At 41.7% G+C, this 25,724-nt stretch overlaps 1 protein-coding gene across 1 annotated transcript; it reads right to left on the bottom strand.

Moving 5' to 3' along the window:
• Positions 1 to 1,025: 1,025 nt before the first annotated feature.
• LOC106603320 (SWI/SNF-related matrix-associated actin-dependent regulator of chromatin subfamily A member 5) lies at positions 1,026 to 25,377 on the bottom strand. Its single transcript, XM_014196849.2, has 24 exons — positions 25,223 to 25,377; positions 24,259 to 24,348; positions 23,734 to 23,900; positions 23,429 to 23,529; positions 22,448 to 22,548; positions 14,237 to 14,416; positions 13,956 to 14,111; positions 13,693 to 13,824; positions 13,065 to 13,133; positions 12,097 to 12,206; positions 11,739 to 11,965; positions 10,696 to 10,817; positions 10,265 to 10,417; positions 8,611 to 8,743; positions 7,503 to 7,648; positions 6,713 to 6,841; positions 6,156 to 6,266; positions 4,301 to 4,414; positions 3,554 to 3,676; positions 3,287 to 3,419; positions 2,997 to 3,115; positions 2,528 to 2,740; positions 1,786 to 1,896; positions 1,026 to 1,560 (listed from the first exon to the last, which is right to left on the bottom strand). The coding sequence occupies exons 1-24, from the start codon at positions 25,277 to 25,279 to the stop codon at positions 1,492 to 1,494; spliced, it is 3,066 nt and encodes a 1,021-aa protein (XP_014052324.1). The 5' UTR covers positions 25,280 to 25,377; the 3' UTR covers positions 1,026 to 1,491.
• Between the last annotated feature and the right edge of the window lie 347 nt (positions 25,378 to 25,724).

Genomic DNA, 25,724 nt, shown 5'->3' with positions numbered 1-25,724 from the left:
GCCTTTCTACTGACTCTGAACAACACCAACAGAAAGATGCCCAGGGTACCTGCTCATCTGCGTGAACCTGCCTTAGGCATGCTGCAAGGAGGCATGAGGACTGCAGATGTGGCCAGGGCAATAAATTGCAATGTCCGTACTGTGAGACGCCTAAGACAGCGCTACAGGGAGACAGAACGGACAGCTGATTGTCCTTGCAGTGGCAGACCACGTGTAACAACACCTGCACAGGATCGGTACATCCAAACATCAAACCTGCGGGACAGGTACAGGATGGCAACAACAACTGCCTGAGTTACACCAGGAACGCACAATCCCTCCATCAGTGCTCAGACTGTTCGCAATAGGCTGAGAGAGGCTGGACTGAGGGCTTGTAGGCCTGTTGTAAGGCAGGTCCTCACCAGACATTACCGGCAACAACATCGCTGGACCAGACAGGACTGGCAAAAAGTGCTCTTTACTGACGAGTCGCGGTTTTGTCTCACCAGGGGTGATGGTCGGATTCGCGTTTATCGTCGAAGGAATGAGCGTTACACCGAGGCCTGTACTCTGGAGCGGGATCGATTTGGAGATGGAGGGTCCATCATGGTCTGGGGCAGTGTGTCACAGCATCATCGGACTGAGCTTGTTGTCATTGCAGACAATCTCAACGCTCTGCATTACAGGGAAGACATCCTCCTCCCTCATGTGGTACCCTTCCTGCAGGCTCATCCTGACATGACCCTCCAGCATGACAATGCCACCAGCCATACTGCTTGTTCTGTGCGTGATTTCCTGCAAGACAGGAATGTCAGTGTTCTGCCATGGCCAGCGAAGAGCCCGGATCTCAATCCCATTGAGCACATCTGAGACCTGTTGGATCAGAGGGTGAGGACTAGGGCCATTCCCCCCCAGAAATGTCCAGGAACTTGCAGGTGCCTTGGTGGAAGAGTGGGGTAACATCTCACAGCAAGAACTGGCTAATCTGGTGCAGTCCATGAGGAGATGCACTGCAGTACTTAATGCAGCTGGTGGCCACACCAGATACTGAGTGTTACTTTTGATTTCGACCCCCCCTTTGTTCAGGGACACATTATTCAATTTCTGTTAGTCACATGTCTGTGGAACTTGTTCAGTATATGTCTCAGTTGTTGAATCTTGTTATGCTCAAACAAATATTTACACATGTTGCTGAATAAACGCATTTGACAGTGAGAGGACGTTTCTTTTTTTGCTGAGTTTACATATAGCATGCTGAGTTTCAAAGGTCATCAAACAATTGCAAAAAAGAGTAATACAAAATGTCTTAAAAATTAGAAGCCACACTTCCACAGAAATTACTAAAACTATTGAAGGTTGTGTTTGTATTTTTTGTGTGGGTGATTAATGCTGTTTGTTTTTGATGGGCCAAATCCTAACTTGAGAACTGTGTGCGTAAATCAAATGATCAAATTACTTATCTTTCAAGTTAGGATTGGGCCTGCTGGGAGCTACATTAATTACATGACATCTTCAGGCTCTCGATTTCTTCTCTTTGCGTCCTGTGCCTTCTGATGACGCATCTGCCTTCCTTTTGTGAGCCTTAGAATAAAAATGACATTAGAATCAAGTCAATTGCATGTCTATGTGTAAATGTTACAATGTATGTATGAAATATTAATATTCTAACACTTGAGTATTGATCCATTTGTCATGGTAACATGGTTCAGAATCCTCAAGATGGTCAGCCAATACACCTGTTGGACTTTGGACATTAAAATGGTTCAAATCTGTATATTATTCTTTTGAAATGGTAAGATCAATTACCGTCTGGCTTTTTGGTGTCCTTTTCTTCTTTTCAGCACGCTCCTTTTCCTCAATCTCCATATTTTCTTTTTCGATGAGGGAGATGAGAGTGTTACAACGTCGCTGGAGTTCCTGGGGGAACAAGAGACAGCTGTTAGCAGAGAACAAGAAAACAATAGTACAATGTATGTCTGCTGTTCCTCTCTGTTAGCCAGTCTGTTTGTAGCAACAACAAAAATATATATTCATTCAATATGCTCGTGTGGTTATTACAGTTTTTGTTCATAATACTGACATTTCAATAACCAAAACAGTTCATGTAACATACCACTTTGTCAAAAGCACAAAGTAATGAAAAATAACTCCAGAGAGGTAAGTGTCTCTGTATTCAAGAGATGCATGAAACTGAATCTATAGGAGTCTTTCGTCCCATGAATTCTCATCCATCTCAACTTGTAAAGGAGGAACACATTGAAACAATTTCAATTCTATATTCCACCATACCTACTATAAATGTGAGGCAAGCAAACGATGATCTCTGAATTCACTACAAATGTACTATTTTCTATAATAAAAGTAATAAAACAGGTTTTTATGATGGGTCCAGAGAAAGCAAAGAAGTAGGCCACTAAGACACTGTAACTGGGTTTATTGACTATCCCTGAGGCAGTCCAGGTGTCATATCAAATACCTGTCCCCATGTTGGCTCACCTAACCCTTCTAACAGCTATAACATAGTCAAACTGTTCAGGGAATACTGTACCATGGCAGTTCGGGACTTGATGAACCAGTCAAATCTGAACTGGGGAGCGTTCCGGACACACTGTCGGAGTTCCTCATAAACATTCTCCTTGTCGAAGCCCATCTTGTGAAGCATACAGATCAGAAACCTGTCCTCCTCCTCCGTGTAGTTCTTCCCTTTATTGGTGCCATACTGAATCCTCAACTGGTGGAATGGGGCCTTGTATCTCGCAACCTGAAATGAATCAAGACAACATTTCCATTTCGTCAATTTGAAAATTTGAATTAATCTTGGAGCATACTCAAAATAAAAGGTTGCTAGTATCACATTCAAGTAATAAGTAATTTCCACAGTATTTACAAGGGAAAATATGTTTTAGAGAGGCAATCATTTCTTTTTAAAGATCAATACAAAAATACTTATCAGCCACTATCCAACATACTTGAGCACTTACTTAGAAAATCTAAACAACTTATGTAAAGTAGCTCACCTTAGCATCCAGTGCCTTCTTAATGCTGATCCTCCTCTGGATGCGGGCCTCACCCCGCTCGATCTGGGCCATGATTTTCTCAATATCCTGGAGTTCATTGCACCGCTCCCAGAAAATGGCTTGAAAATAAAACAAGAGTATGAAAAGACTAGCGTGGAGCATATAAAATGATAATAAGCTGTAATAACCATGGTTATTTGAAACAGATACAAGAATGGGTCTCTAGTAAACAACTGTAATGGAATAATAGATGATGATAATTATGATGATGAGGACCTCCGGTATCTTACCAGAATATTCAATTACTTCTTCAGGGTTTTTCCCCTCGACTTCCCGAGCGATGTTGTCGATGTCATCACGGCCATATTTCTCATTGGCTTTAATGAACTGATTGAAATCTCGCTTGTTCCAACTTGTGAACCCCTGCAAAATAACATTCACCATAAACACAGCACTTGTTAGATACAAGCTTTAGAATGTTCAATAATGTGGCACTTTTTGTGACAAACACTATAGGGATCTTAGACAGTTGTGTCTAGCTTAGCACCCTCCATTACCTGTGTAAGAAGCTTCTCCTTCTCCTCAGTCTCCTCAGGACTGAGGGGCCCTGCCTCGTCGATCTTCCTCTGCTCCTCCTTCTGCACCTGAGCAGAGTTAGAAATGTCAGGGCTCCTGGGCACCTGCAGCAGCACAGAAGAGAGGACGGACACAGCTCATATTAAATAAACCTCTGATGAGACATAACACTGAACGGCTCTGTCTCTCGCTATTAAGCTGGACGAGAGACCCCTAAGGCTGGGTGAAGCGATAGACAGGCCTGTTGGGGAACCAGGCTAACTGGGCAGAACTGAGCAGATGTACCCTGGGATCAGGTGGCATAGGGGGAATGTGTGTGTATTTGTGTTCTGTGGTTCTGGCACCATGGAGGAGTAAAAGCTCCAATCTGTCTCAGTTCAGCAGTCTGCCTTGGCAGCAAGTGCCTTGGCACAGTTAAGCACTTGGGATGCTGCTCACAAATGTCAGAGTTGAGACACACTTCTATGGGCTCTATTCACCATCCCACAACTAATATGTTGGCTCTGTGAAAGCCCGAGCCAACAGATTTCAAAATATTGTTTTTAATATTCAACTTTGTAAATTGTTTCAGTAAAGTAGAACCAGCAAGAAGGGACATTCAAGTCAAAATACCATGTGCAGGAAACAATAATACATGACTATAAATGGCTAAACTTAACGCTACCTATGTCAACATGGGCACATTTTATTTATCCATCAGACAATGAACTTAACTACAGCTGTCTTACCTTGTAGCCAATAGTATTCCTGTAGAAAAGGATCTCCATCTCTAGCAGTTCAAACAGGCGAGGGGGAAAGAACTGGAAGTCCTGGATGTTGGGCTGTTTGGGGGGACGTGGGGCCTGAAATACATTCATCATTATTAATCATGTTCTGGTGAGCAAGATTAACATGTATACCTCTTCATCATTCTGACTTCTTGACCATCATTATTTGGAAGAAGTGGGAAACAAGAGGAATGATTAGGGTTGCAAAGCTACCGGTAATATACCAAAGTTACCGGAATATTCTATAATTTTGGTAATGAACAGGTAATCTATGGCAATTTAGGTCATTTATACTTAAATAACTCACTTTTTTTTATTCATATATAGTATTAATTTATTATATCTGTGTCCATATTGCCCATGAGTTTCTAGTGGATAGACCATATGGTTAAAGAGAAAATAGCCTAATTAACATAAAAAGTATATAATCAACAAAGGCATTCTTTTCAATTAACTCCGCAATTCTTCCAAGTATTGACTTTTTTTCAGAACTTCCACCAGTTTGAAGTTAACAAAGTTTGAATGTTAACAAATTTCTGGTAGTTTACTTTGCAACCCTACGAATGATTGACTAGCAACTCTTCCATGAACATGAGGACCACGGTTACTATAGTTTGTGATTTAATATTGGTTTTATTTCTATTAGTTTTTAGATTTTTATTCTGAAATTTTGTGAGGTGGTTGTTCGGTTTCTCAAGCCTGATGACAGTTGTCCACAGACAGAGAATATTCTCTCCATGAACGCTTGGGATGCAGGGGCAGAAACCAGATCCAGTGCCACAGGGTACAGCTTTGGATAAACAGCGATCCCTGCCTGCCAGAACTGGAGAGGTGACTCTAAACATGCCCCCCTTCACCTCTTCCAGGTATTTCCTCAGCTCACACAGGGCACTTAATGCCCTGCCAGGTTGACTCTTGGGACAGTGAACTCAGACACAATCCTCGATGCGAGGAAGCTATATTTATGAAGCACTGTGGTCGAGATGCTTGCTGGATTTATCTTGCTGGTATCTTCTTGGGGTACTCCTGCCCCATGGCTGTACTCTCTGATTTGCTGAAGTACAAAAGACTCTGCTTCCCTCATCAGTGGCTCCGTCTGTTGAGCGAAGTGACAGAGAGACACTTGGGTCCATCAAGCAAGCTGCTGCAGGGGATGGATCGGAATTGGCTGCCAGAAGATTCAGTATGCATGCGAAGTGCTCACACTGACTTCAGGAGAACCTGTGCCAAATGTTTTGCAATAGTAATTGACTGCAAGTGTGCCTCAAGGTTGAGAAAGCACGGCACCACATCAGACTACGACTGGCTGTCAGTTTGAAGTTGGTCGGTGTAGATTGTGAACGGCTCCAGCAACTTCACAAGCTGTTCTAGCTTGGCCCAGACATACTCAGTGCTCACCTTTGGATTTCTTCCCTGTTAGCTAATGATAGTGATGCACAAGCTAGGCCTATTTGAAACATCGGCATCTACTAGCAGCATTTACCTGCCAGATTCAGAAGCTCGAAAACATCATTAGAAGCTTGAAAACCTTGTCCAAGAAAAAAATAACTAAATATAATTTTATGGTTTTTCCTTTAAGTTAATTTTGTAGTCAAATATAATAGTTTCAGTATAGTTTTAGTTTGTCAAACGTTTTTCAGAAATGTTTTATTTAACTAAATTGTTTTTCCAATTTTGTTTTTATTTTAGTTTCAGTTTCGTTTAGTATAATAACCTTGATTGGGACAGCACTTGAATAAGCATGTCATTTATATGCAGGGATGCAAAGCAAGGCGGTTGGCGGTTTCTGTGTGATTGATCTGTGAGGGGGCGTTACCTTGGGGGCTCGAGGTTCACTGACACGCAGGGCCTCTCTGAAGTAGGCATCGACCGCATAGTTGGCTTTCCTCTCTCTTTTAGGAGGCTCAATCCATTCCATCATACTCAGCTACAAAAAAAGACCAGTCCATCCCTCACAAGGTGAACCAACTCAGTATACGGTATATGATGCACACCTTATTTCATGGTTACGGTGGTTTCATAAAGTTTATTTCATAAGCATCTATGAATAGTATACTCTGTATGCCATCTTTACCTCTATCACACAGTATTCACAAAGTTCAATATCTAAGATGAAATTCAACCTGAGGCACAAGGGACTTAGCTAATCAAAGTACAGTACCATATCAAGCTGCTCAGTTGGTTGAGCATGGCACTTGCAATGCCAGGGTTGTGGGTATGATTCCCACGGGGGACCAGAATGAAAAAGAATGCACTCACTACTGTAAGTCGCTCTTGGATAAGAGAGTCTGCTAAATGACAAAAATGTCAATGCAAAATGCTCTTTGATGCTATTAACCTTGAGTCATGACAAAACATGTAGTAATTTGATACCTTTTGCTTCTCTCTGTAGTCTTCCCCTTCAAAGTTGTAGAGGCTGGTCTCTGCTCCTCCGGTGTCCACAGTGAAGTTCCTGAGGGAGCTCTCTCCCAGAGACTCCATGCGCTCGTTCATCTCAGCTGTCTAGGATAAGTCAAAAGGCAGTGGTGTAAAGTACTTAAGTAAAAATACTTTAAAGTACTACTAAAGTCATTTTTTGGGGGTCTGTACTTTACTATTTATATGTTTGACTACTTTTGCTTTTACTCCACTACATTCCCAAATAAAATAATGTACTTTTTTCATACATTTCAAATGCTTAGCAAGACAGGAAAATGGTCCAATTCAGACACTTATCAAGAGAACATCCCTGGTCATCCCTACTACCTCTGATCTGGCAGACTCACTAAACAGATGATTCGTTTGTAAATGATGTCTGAGTGTTGGAGCGTGCCCCTGGCTATCCTTAAAATTAAAACAAGAAAATCGTGCTGATCTGGTTTTCTTAATATAAGGAATGTGAAATGATTTATACTTCTACTTTTGATATCGAAGTACATTTTCGCAATTACATTTACTTTTGATGCTTAAGTATATTTAAAACCAAATACTTTCAGACTTTTACCCAAGTAGTATTTTACTGGGTGACTTTCACTTTTATTTGAGTCATTTTCTATTAAGGTATCTTTACTTTTACTCAAGTATGACAATTGGGTACAGGTGAGGACAGGTGAGCACAGAAAACCAAGCAGCCAGTCTGTCAACCAAACACTGTGTACTGATCCTTCACATGGTCCTCACTCACCTTCTTTGCCCCCCTCTCTAAGATGGTGTTGATGTCTTCGTCCGTGAGCTCATTGTCTTTGGAGGCGAAGACGTGAGTGGCCCCATGCCTGATCATCTGCAGCATCTCATCTTTCCCCAGCTTGTTGGACTGCTCCATCAGCCTCCCTGGAAAGTTGAAAAGATGTGAAAAGTAGTTGGGGTGTGGGACTGAATGTACAAGACCCTGCAGCAGGCACTTACATCCATGTCTCAGGGTCTAGATCATTCTATAAAGTACTAAAGTATATGTATGCATGCATGTACAGCATATATGTGTGGTCTAATTTTGTCTCAAGCCTAACCAAGGTCTGTCTTGCCTGTCCCAATAACAAATCCAAGTCTGATTTACTGTCTGCTGAGTCAGACCATTTTTAAAAAAAAGGTAAGGACACATTTAAGGGACTTGAACATAGAATTAGGAATTAGAATACTAGAATGGACATGAACCTTCTTATGATGGTCCAAAGGTCAGCCATGTTGGTCAGGGAGTTGGTCAACCACAGTTTGTCAGTGCTGTGATAAGATATTGTGAAAAACAACGAATGTGAAGAAAGTATCTGCACTGTGTGTTAACTAGCTAGCCAGGCAGTTCAATATGCCAACATTCCATTCAATGCACTGAATAGGACTTGGCTGAGTTATAAATGCAGCAGGTACTGATATTGTATCATATAATAGCACTCAGCTTTCCAAGAAAACTAAATATGAGACATTTATGGTCTGTTTACATATATTTTAGATGCTGTTTATCCAGAAAATGTGTATAAATCCATACTGTAATTATAATATGACAATATTTTATGTTGACTATAATTCCGTTACATCCTTTTTGATACATCACATGCCTTACTTTTATTTTCCTGTGTAAGTAAAAGCAGGAAATGCATCACCTACATTATGCTTCGACTGCCATTCAATTAGACTGGTTTTGGATTTCTTCCTGACCAAGCTGGCTGCAAATTTCACCCCATTATGGAACTTTGAGGGTTTATGACATAACCCCTCTAGTAATTTTATATGATCTACATGGATTTGAAAGCCATGGAATGACAAACCACGAAGTTGCAAATTAAAACCATGCTGAATACCTTGTTGTATAACAATGGAGTCTAGCCTCAACTTCATCTCAGCTCTCTCTACAATCCTCTCTTCGACTGTATTATCAGTGATGAGGCGGAACACACGCACTGGTTTCTTCTGACCAATTCTATGAGCCCTGTCCTAGAGAGGCAAAAACAAACACACTGATTGCCTCAGTGTATGGAGGTGTCTATTTCTTTGAAACAAGACACTTTTTAAAAGTAAAAGACAAGATACAAGCCAGTGTTACGAACTAACATTACTAGTATTTTTGTATGCATGACATAGTATTAGTCACTTATGTGTGAAATTCTAACTAATAACTACTAAGTCATATTTGCTTTTATTTAATACTGAATAATAATTACTTCTACTTACTACCGACTAATAATTACTTTTCCAAATGCTTAATATACAGTGCATTCAAAAAGTTCAGACCCCTTCCCCTTTTCCACATTTGTTATGTTACAGCCTTATTCTAAAATGGATGTAAAAAAATAAAATCCCTCACCAATCTACACACAATACCCAAAAATGACAGTGAAAACAGGATAAGACATTTTTGAAAATGTATAAAAAAAAAGTTGAAATACCTTATTTACATAAGTATTCAGACCCTTTGCTATGAGACTTGAAATTGAGCTCAAGTGTTTCCATTAATCCTCCTTGAGCTGTTTTTACAACTTAATTGGAGTCCACCTGTCGTAAATTCACTTGATTGGACATGATTTGGAAAGGCACACACCTGTCAGTAAAAGGCACATCACAGCCTGCTTGGAGTTTGCCAAAAGGCACCCAACGGACTCTCAGAACATGAGAAACAAGATTCTCTGGTCTGATGAAACCAAAATTGAACTCTTTGGCCTGAATGCCAAGCGTCACGTCTGGAGGAAACCTGGCACCATCCCTACGGTGAAGCATGGTGGTGGCAGCATCATGCTGTGGGGATGTTTTTCAGTGGCAGCGACTAGGAGACTAGTCAGGATTGAGGGAAAGATGAACGAAGCAAACTACAGAGAGATCCTTGATGAAAACCTGCTTCAGAGCGTTCAGGACCTTAGATTGGGGTGAAGGTTCACATTCCAACAGGACAATGACCCTAAGCACACATCCAAGACAACGCAGGAGTGGCTTCGGGACAAGTCTCTGAATGTCCTTGAGTGGCCTAGCCAGAGCCCGGACTTGAACCCGATCGAACATCTCTGGCGAGACCTGAAAATAGCTGTGCAGTGAAGCTACCCATTCAACATGACAGAGCTTGAGAAGATCTGCAGAGAAAAATGGGAGAAACTCCCCAAATATTGGTGTACCAAGCTTGTAGCATCACACCCAAGAAGACTCAAGTCTGTAATCGCTGTCAAAGGTGCTTCAACAATGTACTGAGTGAAGGGTCTGAATAGTAATGTAAATGCCATATTTAAGTTATATTCTTAATACATTTGCAAAAAAATTCTAAAAACCTGTTTTTGCTTTGATATTATGGGGTATTGTGTAGATTGATGAGAAAAAAAAGGCTGTAACGTAACAAAATGTGGAAGAAGTGAAGGGGTGGGAATACTTCCTGAATGCACTAATATATATTATATATATCAGTGCATTCAGGAAGTATCCACATACATATAAGTATGTTTCCAAGGAAGCCACAACTGAAATGTTTCTAACCATTGCTTGCAGGTCCACTTGAGGGTTCCAGTCGGAGTCATACAGGATGACGACGTCTGCAGTTGCCAGGTTAATGCCCAGACCTCCAGCTCTGGTGCTCAACATGAAAATGAACTTGCTGCTGTTGTCAGCATTGTAGGCCTCTATGGCTTCCTTGAAACATGGCCATAAAGCTCATACATTAGTTAGACACAATATCTAAAATATCAGTTTTGTTTCATGAAGTTAAAGTAATTACACTTTACACAAATTTTACAAGCACAGTCAGTACGAGCACAATAGGCAAAGTACAGTGTTTTGAAGTGAAGATACTACAAAAACACGAACATAGTAGGTTAGATTGAACTGTTCCAATACAGCTCCTTATGGTTTCCATGGGAGCCTGTGATTGTGGTCAATGAGGCCTCATCAGCTGAAGTCATGCCCCGTACCTGTCTGGCTTCGTGTGGAGTGTTCCCATCTAGACGGCAGTACTCATAACCTCTCCACATGCAGTAGTCCTCAAGAATGTCAAGGACCCTGGTCATCTGGCTGAAGATGAGGACTCTAGACCCTGGCAACCAATGAGACAAAACGCAGTCATTCCATTAGGGAACAGAACAGCATACAATATCAGGTCACATAGCTCTAGTTCAAATGCAATCTCCACAAAGGGAAAAAAAACATGGCAGAAAATGATTAATGAGGTTTCTTGCATGGCAGCAAGGTTTGATTAATTCTAAATGAGCATGGCTAATTTGATTGTCAAATGAACTTCTCATCATGAAAGCTTCATGAAAATTTTTTAAATTCTACATGTGAATCCTGATATCCTTCAACAAAATGCAAACCTTTGAGCCTGCATCCTATGAGGTTGTCCTTGCCCTTTTAACCTCTACGAGATGGGTGTCTGATTTTTCATCCTGAGGGTCCCAGAGATAAAATGTAGCATCGTTTTGTTTGATAAAATATTTTTTTTATGTTCAAATGTAGGAACTGCGGGTCTACAGTTTGACCCCACTGCTGTCTCTGGCTCCACACTCACCCAGCCTAGATGTGAAAGTTAGTGTATAAGCTAATGATCCATCATGTATGACGTTCCTGGGAGTCTGTAAACTTTAATTTGTTTTTTACCATAGCATTTTTGAATGTTCTCTATAGTTATGTACTTGAAAACCTATCAATTGACCAATTCAGCACATTTGGGCAAACTCCTGGCAGACTTGATACAAAATATTGTGCAGTAATGTAATTATTCACTGGATCAGTCTGAATTTGCACACACACTGCTATCATCTGGTGGCCAAAATATAAATTACACCTAGACTCCTATCTGAAAGTATGGCTTGTAACAGTACAGTAACAACCACAGATCAAAACTCTGAGATAAAGACATCAAATGTACATGAATAATGTATTCTTTGTTTAACCCCTCTAATTAATTGTTGGGATAAACTACAGTAAAAGCATTTAATGATCAGAGAGAATGTAGCACCTTGCTCCTGGACTTTGGGCAGCAGTTTGTCCAGGGCCACCATTTTGCCGCTGTTGGTTACCAGGTGAGTGTCGGTGGTGTAGGGGGGTCCAGGCTCGGCCCCATCAAACAAGTATGGGTGGTTGCAGCACTTCCGCAGCTGCATCAGGATGTTCAAGAGACGCATCTTGTCAGTTTTTCCAGAAGAATTGAGGATGTCAATGTCCTTCATCAGAATCCGTGTGTACCTAACAAAAATAGAACAAAATGTTGTTTCATTTGAAATAATTTTTTCTTGAATTTCATAGGTAGAAACATTGAACCAACAAAAGCTATTGCCAACACTGGGAAGTACTAAGTATTTGAAAAAAACACATACCATTCTCGCTGCATCTTACTCAGTCCGAGGTAAATCTTCACCTCTTTTTTGGGAGGCAGGTTTTTCTCCACTTCAGCTTTAATGCGACGCAGAAGGAAAGGCCTCAGCACCTGAACAAGGCAAATGCTTTAATTCATCTATTTTTTTACCCATGTATTACATGTACTTCTTTACATACACTGAGTGTACAAAACATTAAGAACACCTGCTCTTTCCATGATATACACAATCAGTGTAGATGAAGGGGAGGAGACTGGTTAAAGAAGGATTTTTAAGCCTTGAGACATGGATTGTGTATGTGTGCCATTCAGAAGGTGAATGGGCAAGGCAAAATATTTAAGTGCCTTTGAACAGGGCATATAGTAGGTACCAAGTACACCATTTGTGTTAAGTACTGCAACGCTGCTGGGTTTTTCACACTCAACAGTTTCCCATGTGTATCAAGAATGGTCCACCACCCAAAGGACATCCAGCCAACTTGACACAACTGTGGGAAGCATTGGAGTCAACATGAGCCAGCATCCCCATGGAATGCTTTCTTGTAGAGTCCTTGCCCTGACAAATTGAGGCTGTTCTGAGGGCAAAAGGGGGTGCCACTCAATAGTAGAAAGGTGTTCTTAATGTTTTGTATACTCAGTGTATATAATTTTTTTATTTCTTTTATTTAACCTTTATTTAACTAGGCAAGTCAGTTAAGAATAAATTCTTATTTACTATGATGGCCTACCCCGGCCAAACCCGGACGACGTTGGGACAATTGTGCGCCGCCCTATGGGACTCCCAATCACGGCCGGATGTGATACAGCCTGGAATCAAACCAGGGACTGTAGTGACGCCTCTTGCACTGAGATGCAGTGCCTTAGACCGCTGTGCCACTCGGGATGTATTATGTATACTAAAAATAAATATAGATAAGAAGGAATCTGCAGTGAACTCGGAACGTAATGGAAGTGTGAAACACAGCTTACCGCATGCAGACGCTCCACCAGCTTCTGGTCCCCCAGACAGTTGTTGGTGTCAAACCAAGAATCAAAGTCCTGAGAATTAAAGAAAAATGTTCCTTTTGTTTTTAACACATACATTTTCCATGAAAGTGCAAAAGTTATTTTAGAGAGAGAAAAAAAGTAAAGATGATTCTGCTTTGGCTTCAGTTGTAGAGGGGATTGTGTTAGAGAAAAGGACAGGATACATATGATCAGCTACTGCCTCTGGGGGTGACTGGGGGGAGGGATCCCAGACAAACTGGGAGGAACTGACAATAGAACAGAGCAGTGCCTGAGGGGGGAAGCCTATGCTCGGGGCTACCTTTCCCTCTGACACATCATGGAAAGACAAGAAGCATGTCAGGTGGGGCTGAGCTCAGTGATTGACTGAAGCGAATTCAAACTAGATGATATAAATGGAACAACAAAAAACATTAAGATACTGCTGGAGGGTCTTTTGATACAAAACAACAAAAGAATGCAGTTCCTTTTGCCTGGAGCGATATATGAATTTCTTTTCTTCCTCGATTTGGTATTCCAGTCACATGAATCTAAAGGAAGAATATCACTACAAGAGGAATACATGGAGAGAACAAACAGAGGCAGGACTCACGTTGGCAGAGTTGAAGACATCAGGTAGCAGGAAGTTAAGGAGTGACCACAGCTCATGGAGGTTGTTCTGCAGAGGTGTTCCAGTCAGGAGGAGACGGTTGGTGGTTTTGAACTCACGGACAATCTCTGAGAGCTGACAACACAGGATTAATGTAAAGATTACATAAAAATCATAAAAAATAATTGTGTATAGGGCAAACTTCATTAATTGAAAGTAGAAAAAGAAACGTTTTATCCCTAAATTATTTGAATTTGAGTTCATACCTTAGACTTCTCATTTTTTATCCTATGAGCTTCGTCAATGACAAGGTATCTCCAGTTGAACTTCTTGAAGACAGATTTCTCTCTGATGACCATCTCATAGGATGTGACACAAACATCCCATTCCCCTGGCATCATAACATCACGGATGAAAGCCGCCTGGTGAATAAGGAGAACATTTGTCAAAGGAGTCATTAGTGGTCTTGGTTACCTACCCACCTGATAATGTGTTATGAAAGGGGATGTTTAATCAGTGTCAATCAAGAGAAAAAAACAGGACATACTCTTGCATCCTTGTCCCCGATGAGACAGACTGCCTTAAGGGTTGGTACCCAGCGTTTGAACTCATTCATCCAGTTGTGTAGCGTTGATTTGGGAACCAGAACCATGTGGGGGCCAGGAATGTTCCTGTAATGCTTCAGGTATCCCAGCAATGCAATGGTTTGGAGGGTCTTCCCCAAGCCCTGTGGTCAATAAACAAATAATCAACCTGTCATACATACATCGCATAAGCTTGACTCACAACTAGTGGCACTTACCAGAGACCTAAGGGCCATCCACACCAAGGACAATAACAATAAAAAATATAAAAGTGAACAGCAGCGTCCACACTACAACAATAACTATAAAAACAGTGGAGAACAATAACAATAGCTATCGTTGGGATAACTTTGTGCGATTTTATCCCTCTCTCCCCAACAGTACAACGTCAAAAACCAATCCAAAATACGTTCCATTAAAGCGTTCTAGGTTCTAGGTGCGCAAGGAATAGCCGCTCGGAGGGGAGAGGCAGAGTGTGTGGTGAGCTTTTCTGAATAAATGGGCATGTAAGCATATTGGTATCCACATGAATTATAGGAGGACTTTGAAGACTGATGATCCACGACAGACAGCGCATCTCAATGTCAGAAGAAGCCCATATTTTCCTATGTACACCATATAGAAAAGTATGTGGACACCCCTTCAAATTAGTGGATTCAGCTATTTCAGCCACACCAGTTGCTGACAGGTGTATAAAATCGAGCACACAGCCATGCAATCTCCATAGACAAACATTGGCAGTAGAATGGCCTTAGTGAAGAGCTCAGTGACTCTCAACGTCGCACCGTCATAGGATGCTACCTTTCCAACAAGTCAGTTCCAACAAGCTGCCCCGGTCAACTGTAAGTGCTATTTTGAAGTGGAAACATCTAGGAGCAACAACTGCTCAGTCGTGAAGTGGTAGGCCTCACAAGCGCAGAGAATGGGACCACAGAGTGCTGAAGTGCGTAGCGTGTAAAAATCATCTGTCCTCGGTTGCAACACTCACTGCCAAGTTCCAAACTGCCTCTGGAAGCAACATCAGTCAGCACAAGAACTGTTCGTTGGGAGCTTCATGAAATGGGTTTCCATCGCCGAGCAGCCTAAGATCACCACGTGCAATGCCAAGTGTTGGCTGAAGAGGTGTAAAGCTCGCCGCCATTGGACTCGGGAGCAATGGAAACTCGTTCTCTGGAGTGATGAAGCACGCTTCACCATCTGTCAGTCCGTCAGACGAATCTGGGTTTGGCGGATGCCAGGAGAACGCTACCTGCCCCAAACCTTAACGTTACAGCATACAATTACATTTTAAACGTTTCTGTCCTTCCAACTTTGTGGCAACAGTTTGGGGAAGGCCTATTCCTGTTTCAGCATGACAGTGCCCCCATGCACAAAGCGAGGTCCATACAGAAATGGTTTGTCAAGATCGGTGTAGAAGAAATTGACTAGCCTGCACAAAGCCCTGACCTCAACCCCATCGAACACCTTTAGGATGAATTGGAACGCCGACTGCGAGCCAGGCCTAATCGCGCAACATCAGTGCCCAACTTAACTAATGCTCTTGTGGCTGAATGGAAGAAAGTCCCCGCAGAAATGTTCCAGGATCTATTGGAAAGCCTTCCCAGAAGAGTGGAGGCTGTTATTTTTTATATAACCTTTATTTAACCAGGTAGGCCAGTTGAGAACAAGTTCTCATTTACAACTGCGACCTGGCCAAGATAAAGCAAAAGCAGTGCGACAAAAACAACAATACAGAGTTACACATGGGATAAACAAACATACAGTCAATAACACAATAGAAAAATCTGTATACAGTGTGTGCAAATAAAGTAATTACAATTTAGCAATTAACACTGGAGTGATAGATGTGCAGATGAGGATGTGCAAGTAGAAATACTGGTATGCAAAAGAGCAGAAAAACAAAAACAAATATGTTATGAGGTAGGTAGTTGGTTGGATGGGCTATTTACAGATGGGCTGTGTACAGCTGCAGCGATGGGTAAGCTGCTCTGACAGCTGATGCTTCAAGTTAGTGAGGGAGATATAAGTCTCCAACTTCAGTGATTTTTGCAATTCGTTCCAGTCATTGGCAGCAGAGAACTGGAAGGAAAGGCGGCCAAAGCAGGTGTTGGCTTTGTGGGTGACCAGTGAAATATACCTGCTGGAGCGCGTGCTATGGGTGCGTGTTGCTATGGTGACCAGTGACCTGAGATAAGGTGGAGCTTTACCTAGCAAAGACTTATAGATGACCTGGAGCCAGTGGGTTTGGCGACGAATATGAAGCGAGGACCAGCCAATGAGAGCATACAGGTCGCAGTGGTGGGTAGTATATGGGGCTTTGGTGACAAAACGTATGGCACTGTGATAGACTCCATCCAATTTGCTGAGTAAAGTGTTGGAGGCTATTTTGTAAATGACATGGCCGAAGGTCAAGGATCGGTAGGAAAGTCAGTTTTAGGAGGGTATGTTTGGCAGCATGAGTGAAGGATGCTTTGCTGCGAAATAGGAAGCCGCTTCTAGATTTAATTTGGATTGGAGATGCTTAATATGAGTCTGGAAGGAGAGTTTACAGTCTAGCCAGACACCTAGGTATTTATAGTTGTCCACATATTCTAAGTCAGAACTGTCCAGAGTAGTGATGCTAGTCGGGCGGGCGGGTGCGAGCAGCGATCGGTTGAAGAGCATGCATTTAGTTTTACTTGCATTTAAGATCAGTTGGAGGCCACGGAAAGAGTATTGTATGGCATTGAAGCTCGTTTGGAGGTTTGTTAACACAGTGTCCAAAGAAGGGCCAGATGTATACAGAATAGTGTCGTCTGCGTAGAAGTGGATCAAAGAATCACCCGCAGCAAGTGCGACATTATTGATATATACAGAAAAAAGAGTCGGCCCGAGAATTGAACCCTGTGGCACCCCCATAGAGACTGCCAGAGGTCCGGACAAAAGGCCCTCCGATTTGACACACTGAACTCTATCTTAGAAGTAGTTAGCGAATCAGGCGAGGCAGTCATTCGAGAAACCAAGGCTGTTGAGTCTGCCGATAAGAATACAGTGATTGACAGAGTCGAAAGCCTTGGCCAGGTCGATGACGATGGCTGCACAGTAATGTCTTTTATCGATGGCGGTTATGATATTGTTTAGGACCTTGAGCGTGGCTCAGGTGCACCCGTGACCAGCTCGGAAACCGGATTGCATTGCGGAGAAGGTACGGTGGGATTCGAAATGGTCGGTGATCTGTTTGTTCACTTGGCTTTCGAAGACTTTAGAAAGGCAGGGCAGGATGGGTCTAGAGTGTCTCCACTTTTAAGAGGGGATGACCGTGGCCGCTTTCCAATCTTTAGGAATCTCAGACGATACGAAAAAGAGGTTGAACAGACTAGTAAAAGGGGTTGCAACAATGGCGGCAGATAATTTTAGGAAAAGAGGGTCCAGATTGTTTAGCCCAGTTGATTTGTATGGATCCAGATTTTTCAGCTCTATCAGATCATCAGCTGTCTGGATTTGGGTGAAGGAGAATCGGGGGGGGGGGGGGCTTGGGCCAGTTGCTTTAGGGGTGCAGAGCTGTTGGCCAGGGTTGGGGTAGCCAGGTGGAAAGCATGGCCAGCCGTAGAGAAATGCTTATTGAAATTCTCGATTATCGTGGATTTATCAGCGGTGACAGTGTTTCCTAGCCTCAGTGCAGTGGGCAGCTGGGAGGAGGTGCTCTTATTCTCCATGGACTTTACAGTGTCAGGCAGTTAACCCACTGTCCCTAGGCCGTCATTGTAAATAAGATTTTGTTCTTAACTGACTTGCCTAGTTAAATAAAGGTTAAAAAAAACAACAGCATGGCATTTTTTTCACTGTAATAGCTACTGTAAATTAGACAGTGCATTTAGATTAACAAGAATTTAAGTTTTCTGCTCATATAAGACATGTTTATGTCCCGGAAAGTTGGCTGTTGTATACAACGTCATTCTAGTCACATTAGCGCACGTTAGCGACAACCTTCCCAGTTTAGGACCCAACCCATAAAGGTTAAAAAGGCTTCTGAAGTTTGCAATTTCCGATTTGACATTTCAGACTTGATTTTCCCTCATAAATAATGCATCAACCCCTACAAAAATGTAAATTCATTATAATCCACATTTCCTGTTTCTGCAGGATTATTTTACTGCTGTAGCAAATTGGCTCAAATTAAGATCCTACACCTGTAATGAATGGCCTAACCGCAAGGTGCTACAGAGGTTAGTGCATATCGCCCAGTACATCACTGGGGGCAAGCTTCCTGCCATCCAGGACCTCTATACCAGGCCCTAAAATGTGTCAAAGACTCCAGCCACCCTAGTTATTGACTGTTCTCTCCGCTACCATACGGCAAGCGGTACCAGAGTGCCAAGTCTAGGACCAAAAGGCTCCTTAACAGCTTCTACCCCCAAGCCATAAGACTGCTGAACAGTTAATCAAATGGCTACCCGGACTACTATATTTGCATTGACCCCCTTTTTTAAGCTGCTGCTACTCACTGTTTATTATTACCTCAATTACCTTTATTATTACCGATTACCTCAATTACCTTGACTAACCTGTACCCCTGCACATTGACTCGGTACCGGTACCCCCTGTATATTTAAGTGATAATGCCCAATAAGCCGGTGTTTGGAGGATATATTGGCACGGGTGTTGTTAGGCCCGAGCCGAAGTCGATGGCCGGCAAACCGTGCCAATGTATCCTCCCAACACCGGCCTAGGGGGCATTATCACTTTATACAATGGGTTACAAACATATTCAAATAATGATTTACGTTATTTAGATGAATTTATTCATACTATTTCATCATTCCACAAGCTATATTCCCGACACAAATCTAGGGTTGCTACCCAAGCCGGCTGGTCGTTCATTCTATCGGTTCAGTTGCCAGAGACAAGGGTTGAAAAATTCCTGGGAACTTTCAATAAATTCCCTGGTTATCCAGAAATCCTTGTTGGAAGATTCCAGGTTTCATGTTTATTCCCTCCTGATTCCAGGAATCCTCCATCCGGGATTTTGGGAAAACCAGGGAATTTATTGAAAGTTCCCAGAATTTTGCAACCCTACCAGAGACACAACCCAGTCGTTCAGTCTTTTTGTTCTGCATCTATGGACGCGACCCAGTCGTTTATTCTAAAATGTTCCATTGCTATACTGGCTGGCAACTTTTTATCCCTTGCTTTATCCCAACAGTAGCTGCATTTGCATTTGTGTAAGCTGTTTTCTGAGTCATTTAGTTAGATGAGGCACGATTTCGCCGGGCATAGAAAATGTGCTCTCTAGTTAGGACACTGTTATTCTAGGAGCTAGCCAACAACAGAGCTAACACAATCATGTCAAACTGAAGCTGGAAAGACTGCAAACTAGCTGCACTTCGTTTCGTTTGACCTTTTTTTCAATTGACATTTCTTTGTATATAGCCTTAAAAATGATAAAAATCAAATGTTATTTGTCACATGCGCCGAATACAACGGTAACACCTTACCGTGAAATGCTTACCAACAATCTCAAGAAATAGAGGTAAGAAAATATTTAATTAACTAAAATAAAAAATACAATAAAAAAGTAACACAATAAAATAACAATATCGAGGGTATATAGAGGGGGTACCGGTACCGAGTCAATGTGAGGGATACAGGTTAGTCGAGGTAATTTGTACATGTACTGTAGATAGGGGTAAATCAAATCTAAGTTTATTTGTCACGTGCGCCGAATACAGCAGGTGTAGACCTTACAGTGAAATGCTTACTTACAGGCTCTAACCAATAGTGCAAAGGAAAAAAAAGGTATATGTGTGTGTGTAGGTAAGTAAAGAAATAAAACAACAGTAGAAAGACATTTGAAAAATAAGAGTAGCAAGGCTATATACAGACACCGGTTAGTCAGGTTTATTGAGGTAGTATGTACATGTGGGTATGGTTAAAGTGACTATGCATATATAATAAACAGAGAGTAGCAGCAGCATAAAAGAGGGGTTGGGGGGGGGCACACAATGCAAAATGACTAAAATGTCAATGTAAATGCAAATAGTCCGGGTAACCATTTGGTTACCTGTTCAGCAGTCTTATGGCTTGGGGGGTAGAATCTGTTAAGGAGCCTTTTGGACCTAGACTTCGGTACCGCTTGCTGTGCGGTAGCAGGGAGAACAATCTATGACTAGGGTGGCTGGAGTCTTTGACAATTTGTTGGGCCTTCCTCTGACACTGCCTAGTGTATAGGTCCTGGATGGCAGAAATCTTGGCCCCAGTGATGTACTGGGCCGTACGCACTACCCTCTGTAGCGCCTTACGGTCAGATGCCTAGCAGTTGCCATACCAAGCGGTGAGGCAACAGGTCAGGATGGTCTCGATGGTGCAGCTGTAGAACTTTTTGAGGATCTTGGGGACCCATGCCAAATCTTTTCAGTCTCCTGAGGGGGAAAAGGTGTTGTCGTGCCCTCTTCACTACTGGCTTGGTGTGTTTGGACCGTGATAGTTTGTTGGTGGTGTGGACACCAAGGAACTTGAAACACTCGACCCGCTCCACTAAAGCCCCGTCGATGTTAATAGAGGCGTGTTCGGCCCTCCTTTTCCTGTAGTCCACGATCATCTCCTTTGTCTTGCTCACGTTGAGGGAGAGGCTGTTGTCCTGGCACCACACTGCCAGGTCTCTGACCTATAGGCTGTCTCATCATTGTCGGTGATCAAGCCTACCCATGTTGAGTCGTCAGCAAACTTAATGATGGTGTTGGAGTCATTATGAAAGCTGACTCGTGATTTTGACTGGCTGTGAAACGCTGCCTGCGTGTATGTCTCGTCTCAACACGTTCATTACTATGGGACAGCTGGAGATCGAATTTTAATTTTTAAACAATGTTGCAAATGTTGGAAAGACAGACAGCAAGGTTTATACAAATCTCTGCTGTTGAAAACGAAATATTAGTCTAAAAGAAATGTGAGATAATGTCTAGATGATTTTTATAGTGGAGATCAAGTATATTAATGACCTGGCTGGGCTGATGAGACAGTGGACTGCACAGTCAGATGGAACAGAGTAAATAGGCATTTTAAAGTCATAGATTTAGCCGGTGGTAACTCGTGGAATAGACACTGGCTGGAATGCAGTTTAAACCAATCAGCATTGAGGATTAGACCCACCTGTTGTATAAAGCCTTGTTATTGTAACTTTATTGTATTATTTTTTTTCTTACTTTAGTTTATAAAAAATGTTTGTTGGTTAAGGGCTTGTACATAAGCATTTCACAGTATTTTATATTTTTTTTATTTAACCTTTGTTTAACTAGGAAAGTCAGTTAAGAACAAATTCTTATTTACAATGACTGCCTACCCCAGCCAAATCCTAACCCGGACTACGCTGGGCCAATTGTGTTGAGGAGAAAGAGTGTTGGTGTGATTACTTTAGCTGGTGATAACATTGTTGCATTGCAAATGGTGCACAGAACAGACAGATGAGCACAGCGAAAAATAAGATTTGACAACTATTAGAAAAATGGAAATCACTCGCAAACGACTAGAACAACGAGGCAAGCATGACATGAAGATGCACAGGCTAAACAGCGTTTGTTGTTGAATTGCTACATTTAAATATGTATTTCTATATTATTATCTACATTGAAGTATTATTTGCAGTAGTCACTATGAAAATGAACACACCATGAAAATAGTGAATGGTCTGTGTTACATTAATAAGCCTACAGCGTTCAGTAGGATGCGTTGATCAGTTGATTGACAGGTGTAGCCTAGAGTGTAGAACAGGGGTTGGCAAACTACGGCCCGCACAGGCGGGAGGTTTGAGTAAAAATAATGAGCTGGGAAATTATTGTTTTTGGTAAAAAATTAACCCCCAGGCCACACTCGAACGTCTAAAACTAGATAGAAAGTATGTAGATTTTATAATGGACCTATATATTTTCAAATAACTGCTCTTTCTCTGGCCCTCTGTTGAATTTCAAAATCCTGATGTGGCCCTAAAGCCAAAAAGTTTGCCTACCCCTACTGCAGAACTATAAACCTTCCTCTAGTGTGGATGCTTGCCAACGTTTTATAGTTATGTATAGTCTATCTTTATCATCCTTGGTGTGGATGTCCCTTTACACTTGGATATCAATATATGGCTCTGGCACTTAATGGAGGCAAGTAAACATCAACTATTGTTAATTCTATGTTTAAGGTACAGTCATTATTACCATTTCATCAGCCAAGATGCCATTAATGCCATTTTCATAAAGGGAGATCATCCAGTTGAGACCTCTGATTTGGTAATCTCTCAGCTCTCCATTTTTTACATCTGGAAAAAGACAAGGAGGAAAAAAAACAAATCATCAGCAGTTCTCAAATGGGGGCTAATTAGTATTAAAGGTATACACCTGCTAGAATACAACACCGAGTTACACCTGCTAGAATACAACACCGAGTTACACCTGCTAGAATACAACACCGAGTTACACCTGCTAGAATACAACACCGAGTTACACCTGCTAGAATACAACACCGAGTTACACCTGCTAGAATACAACACCGAGTTACACCTGCTAGAATACAACACCGAGTTACACCTGCTAGAATACAACACCGAGTTACACCTGCTAGAATACAACACCGAGTTACACCTGCTAGAATACAACACCGAGTTACACCTGCTAGAATACAACACCGAGTTACACCTGCTAGAATACAACACCGAGTTACACCTGCTAGAATACAACACCGAGTTACACCTGCAAGAATACAACACCGAGTTACACCTGCTAGAATACAACACCGAGTTACACCTGCTAGAATACAACACCGAGTTACACCTGCTAGAATACAACACCGAGTTACACCTGCTAGAATACAACACCGAGTTACACCTGCTAGAATACAACACCGAGTTACACCTGCTAGAATACAACACCGAGTTACACCTGCTAGAATACAACACCGAGTTACACCTGCTAGAATACAACACCGAGTTACACCTGCTAGAATACAACACCGAGTTACACCTGATAGAATACAACACCGAGTTACACCTGATAGAATACAACACCGAGTTACACCTGCTAGAATACAACACTGAGTTACACCTGCTAGAATACAACACTGAGTTACACCTGCTACAGTTAATTTACATGGAGGGCTGACTATTAAAATGAGCATTTAAAAGCTATATGAAAACATCGTACAGGATGGGGACTCTTCAAAGCGAACCAAGACGTTAGCTGCCTTCCTGCTCTCAGATAACAACTCCTCATCTTCTTCTTGTTCTGTGCGTCGGTGGCGGTTACTGTAAAAACACAGGTGGCGGTTACTGTAAAAACACAGGTGGCGGACAAATAGTATGCTTTGCTACAATGGTAAACAGATTGTATTGTTTATTATTCATGGATTATTCACCAATATAGCTTGTTTATTTACAATAACATAGACCTGACATTTAGAAAATTGTAAATAAAGGCAAGACTCTTAAAACAAGTCAGCAGCCACATACTCTCCAACGGAGAGGAGATTTTGTTTCTCGTCCTGTTTAACGCGAGGTCGTCCAAGTTTCACTTTCAGGGGTGAAGTAGGAGACTTCTGAGACGCAGGCTGGATGAAGTGGGCAAAGAGTTCTGTTTGCTTGAGCAGAAACTCAAACCGGTTCGCTCTATCTGTTTTCTATGGTAAAAAGACAGGGGGAAAAAAATACAGAAATACACCAACAAGTTGTTTTTGACTAGTAAGGATATGAGATCAATGTCATGCTTAACTGTAATTTTGCCACTCACATTCTCCCTGTACACTGCAGTCTCACTACACACTGCAATTCCACACATTTACCACAGTGGGGAGCCCATTGCAAAAGTTGGAAAAAAAATGTTATGTTTTTCTCAAATATCTGGCACAGAATTCAACCAATGCTGTGACTAATCTGTGTCACGTGATACTTCCTAATGTAATCATTCAACTTGCAATTGCATTTTAAAATCTCAAATGAATCCACAGAGAGAGTTTGTGACAAAGCAATTTGTCTCACCCTTTTCTCTTCGTATTCTGGATCCACCGCTCCCTCCGCCTTAGGCAAAGCCTTCGGAGGTGGCTTCAGCTGAAATGGGGGGTCTTTTGCCTGAGCACAAACACAGTAGACTACTTTATGACATGCTCACTGAATTGTACATATTTATTTGGCATATGATTCACTAACATTTAATCAATGTAACGTGCAATTTAAAACAATTTTGTATGGCTATTTCAGTGATCTTATACGGGAATGTGCTGTGTATTGTATACAATTTCCTGTGAATTCATGCAACATTATTCTATAATACGTTTAATCAATATAGATTTATGGTTGAAGGTCGAGAAAGTTTGCTACATGTGATGCTTGTTGCACAATCAATTATAATACATTTTGAGCACGTTCACATATTATTTATTATAAAATGTGCGAATAAGTTCTGCCTTCAATTGAACCGATGTTAAAGTTCAAGCAGTTAGGTACACCTCACCACGCCTGTTTTTCACAAACATAAACATGAAATTGTTAGCTACTGTAGCCAATAACAGTCCCCAGAGCGCAACAAGCAGCTAGTGTTGAAAGTAGACAGCTGATTTGCTCTGGGCTGGTCTTGCTGCATGCGACTGTGCGGTGAGCTGCCTGGGCTAAGTGAAACAGACGACAAGCTACAGATACAGTCAGTTGTGTTGCTCTGGGACTCCAACGCTTGTCAGACTGAAATTGGCAGGATTTAAAAGTCTACGGGAATATTGGCTACATTTCTCTCAACTGCACGACGACAAGCATTGTAGCTAATGTTTTCTGGTCAGCGTTTGACCTGGTGGTATCTAGTTAGCTAGCATCTGTAGACAGCTATGCAGATGTGCAAGCCTCCTTCCCGCCATGTTCCCCCCCAAATCAACAATACTGCAAACTTCTAGCTAGCTACTAACACTCTATCTCATATTTCTGGAAAAGAAGATGTCTGCTTTCAAATGCTCACCTCTTCATCTTCGGGTAAATGCTCTCTGGAAGTTGACGGAATCTCTTCATCTGACATTCTGTGGACTTTGTTTTTATCATGAGTTTTTAGACCAGACTGTGTAAGTTATTATACAGCAAATAGGCTTGGTACGTCATTAGATAGAGCATTGTGAACCTAGCGACATTAAGGTCACATTATCAAACGGCTAAATTTCATAATAAAAGTCCCTTCAAAAAATGTTTACTAGACTTACAGTACGTTTTTTTAATTTAAAATCAGAACGGTTATAGTTTAAAGTTACTTAAACATTTGAATTCATTATTTCATACATTGTACCTATGGGCTGCAGCTCAGAAAATAAAATAACATTACAAAAGTTACATAACTACAAAGCATTGATCATTTTGACGGCTATATTTGCGTCATTCGATAGTTTATTTGAGGAAAATCTACTGTCAGCTGTTACCAAAACCGTATTTTCATTACAGCACTTTACAGCTATTTGTTACTGTACTATTGT

The sequence above is a fragment of the Salmo salar genome, chromosome ssa04 (genome assembly GCF_905237065.1).
Source record: "Salmo salar chromosome ssa04, Ssal_v3.1, whole genome shotgun sequence".
Classification (NCBI taxonomy): domain Eukaryota; kingdom Metazoa; phylum Chordata; class Actinopteri; order Salmoniformes; family Salmonidae; genus Salmo; species Salmo salar.
This window is presented reverse-complemented; position numbering and strand designations above follow the sequence as displayed.

Coding starts and splice junctions, on each gene's coding strand:
- LOC106603320 (XM_014196849.2), bottom strand. CDS start 25,279: ATGTCAGATGAAGAGATTCCGTCAACTTCCAGAGAGCATTTACCCGAA. Junction 22,549..23,428: donor CTTTGAAGAGTCCCCATCCT/GTACGATGTTTT, acceptor GTCTTTTTCCAG/ATGTAAAAAATGGAGAGCTG. Junction 3,677..4,300: donor GGAATACTATTGGCTACAAG/GTAAGACAGCTG, acceptor GTGCTGCTGCAG/GTGCCCAGGAGCCCTGACAT.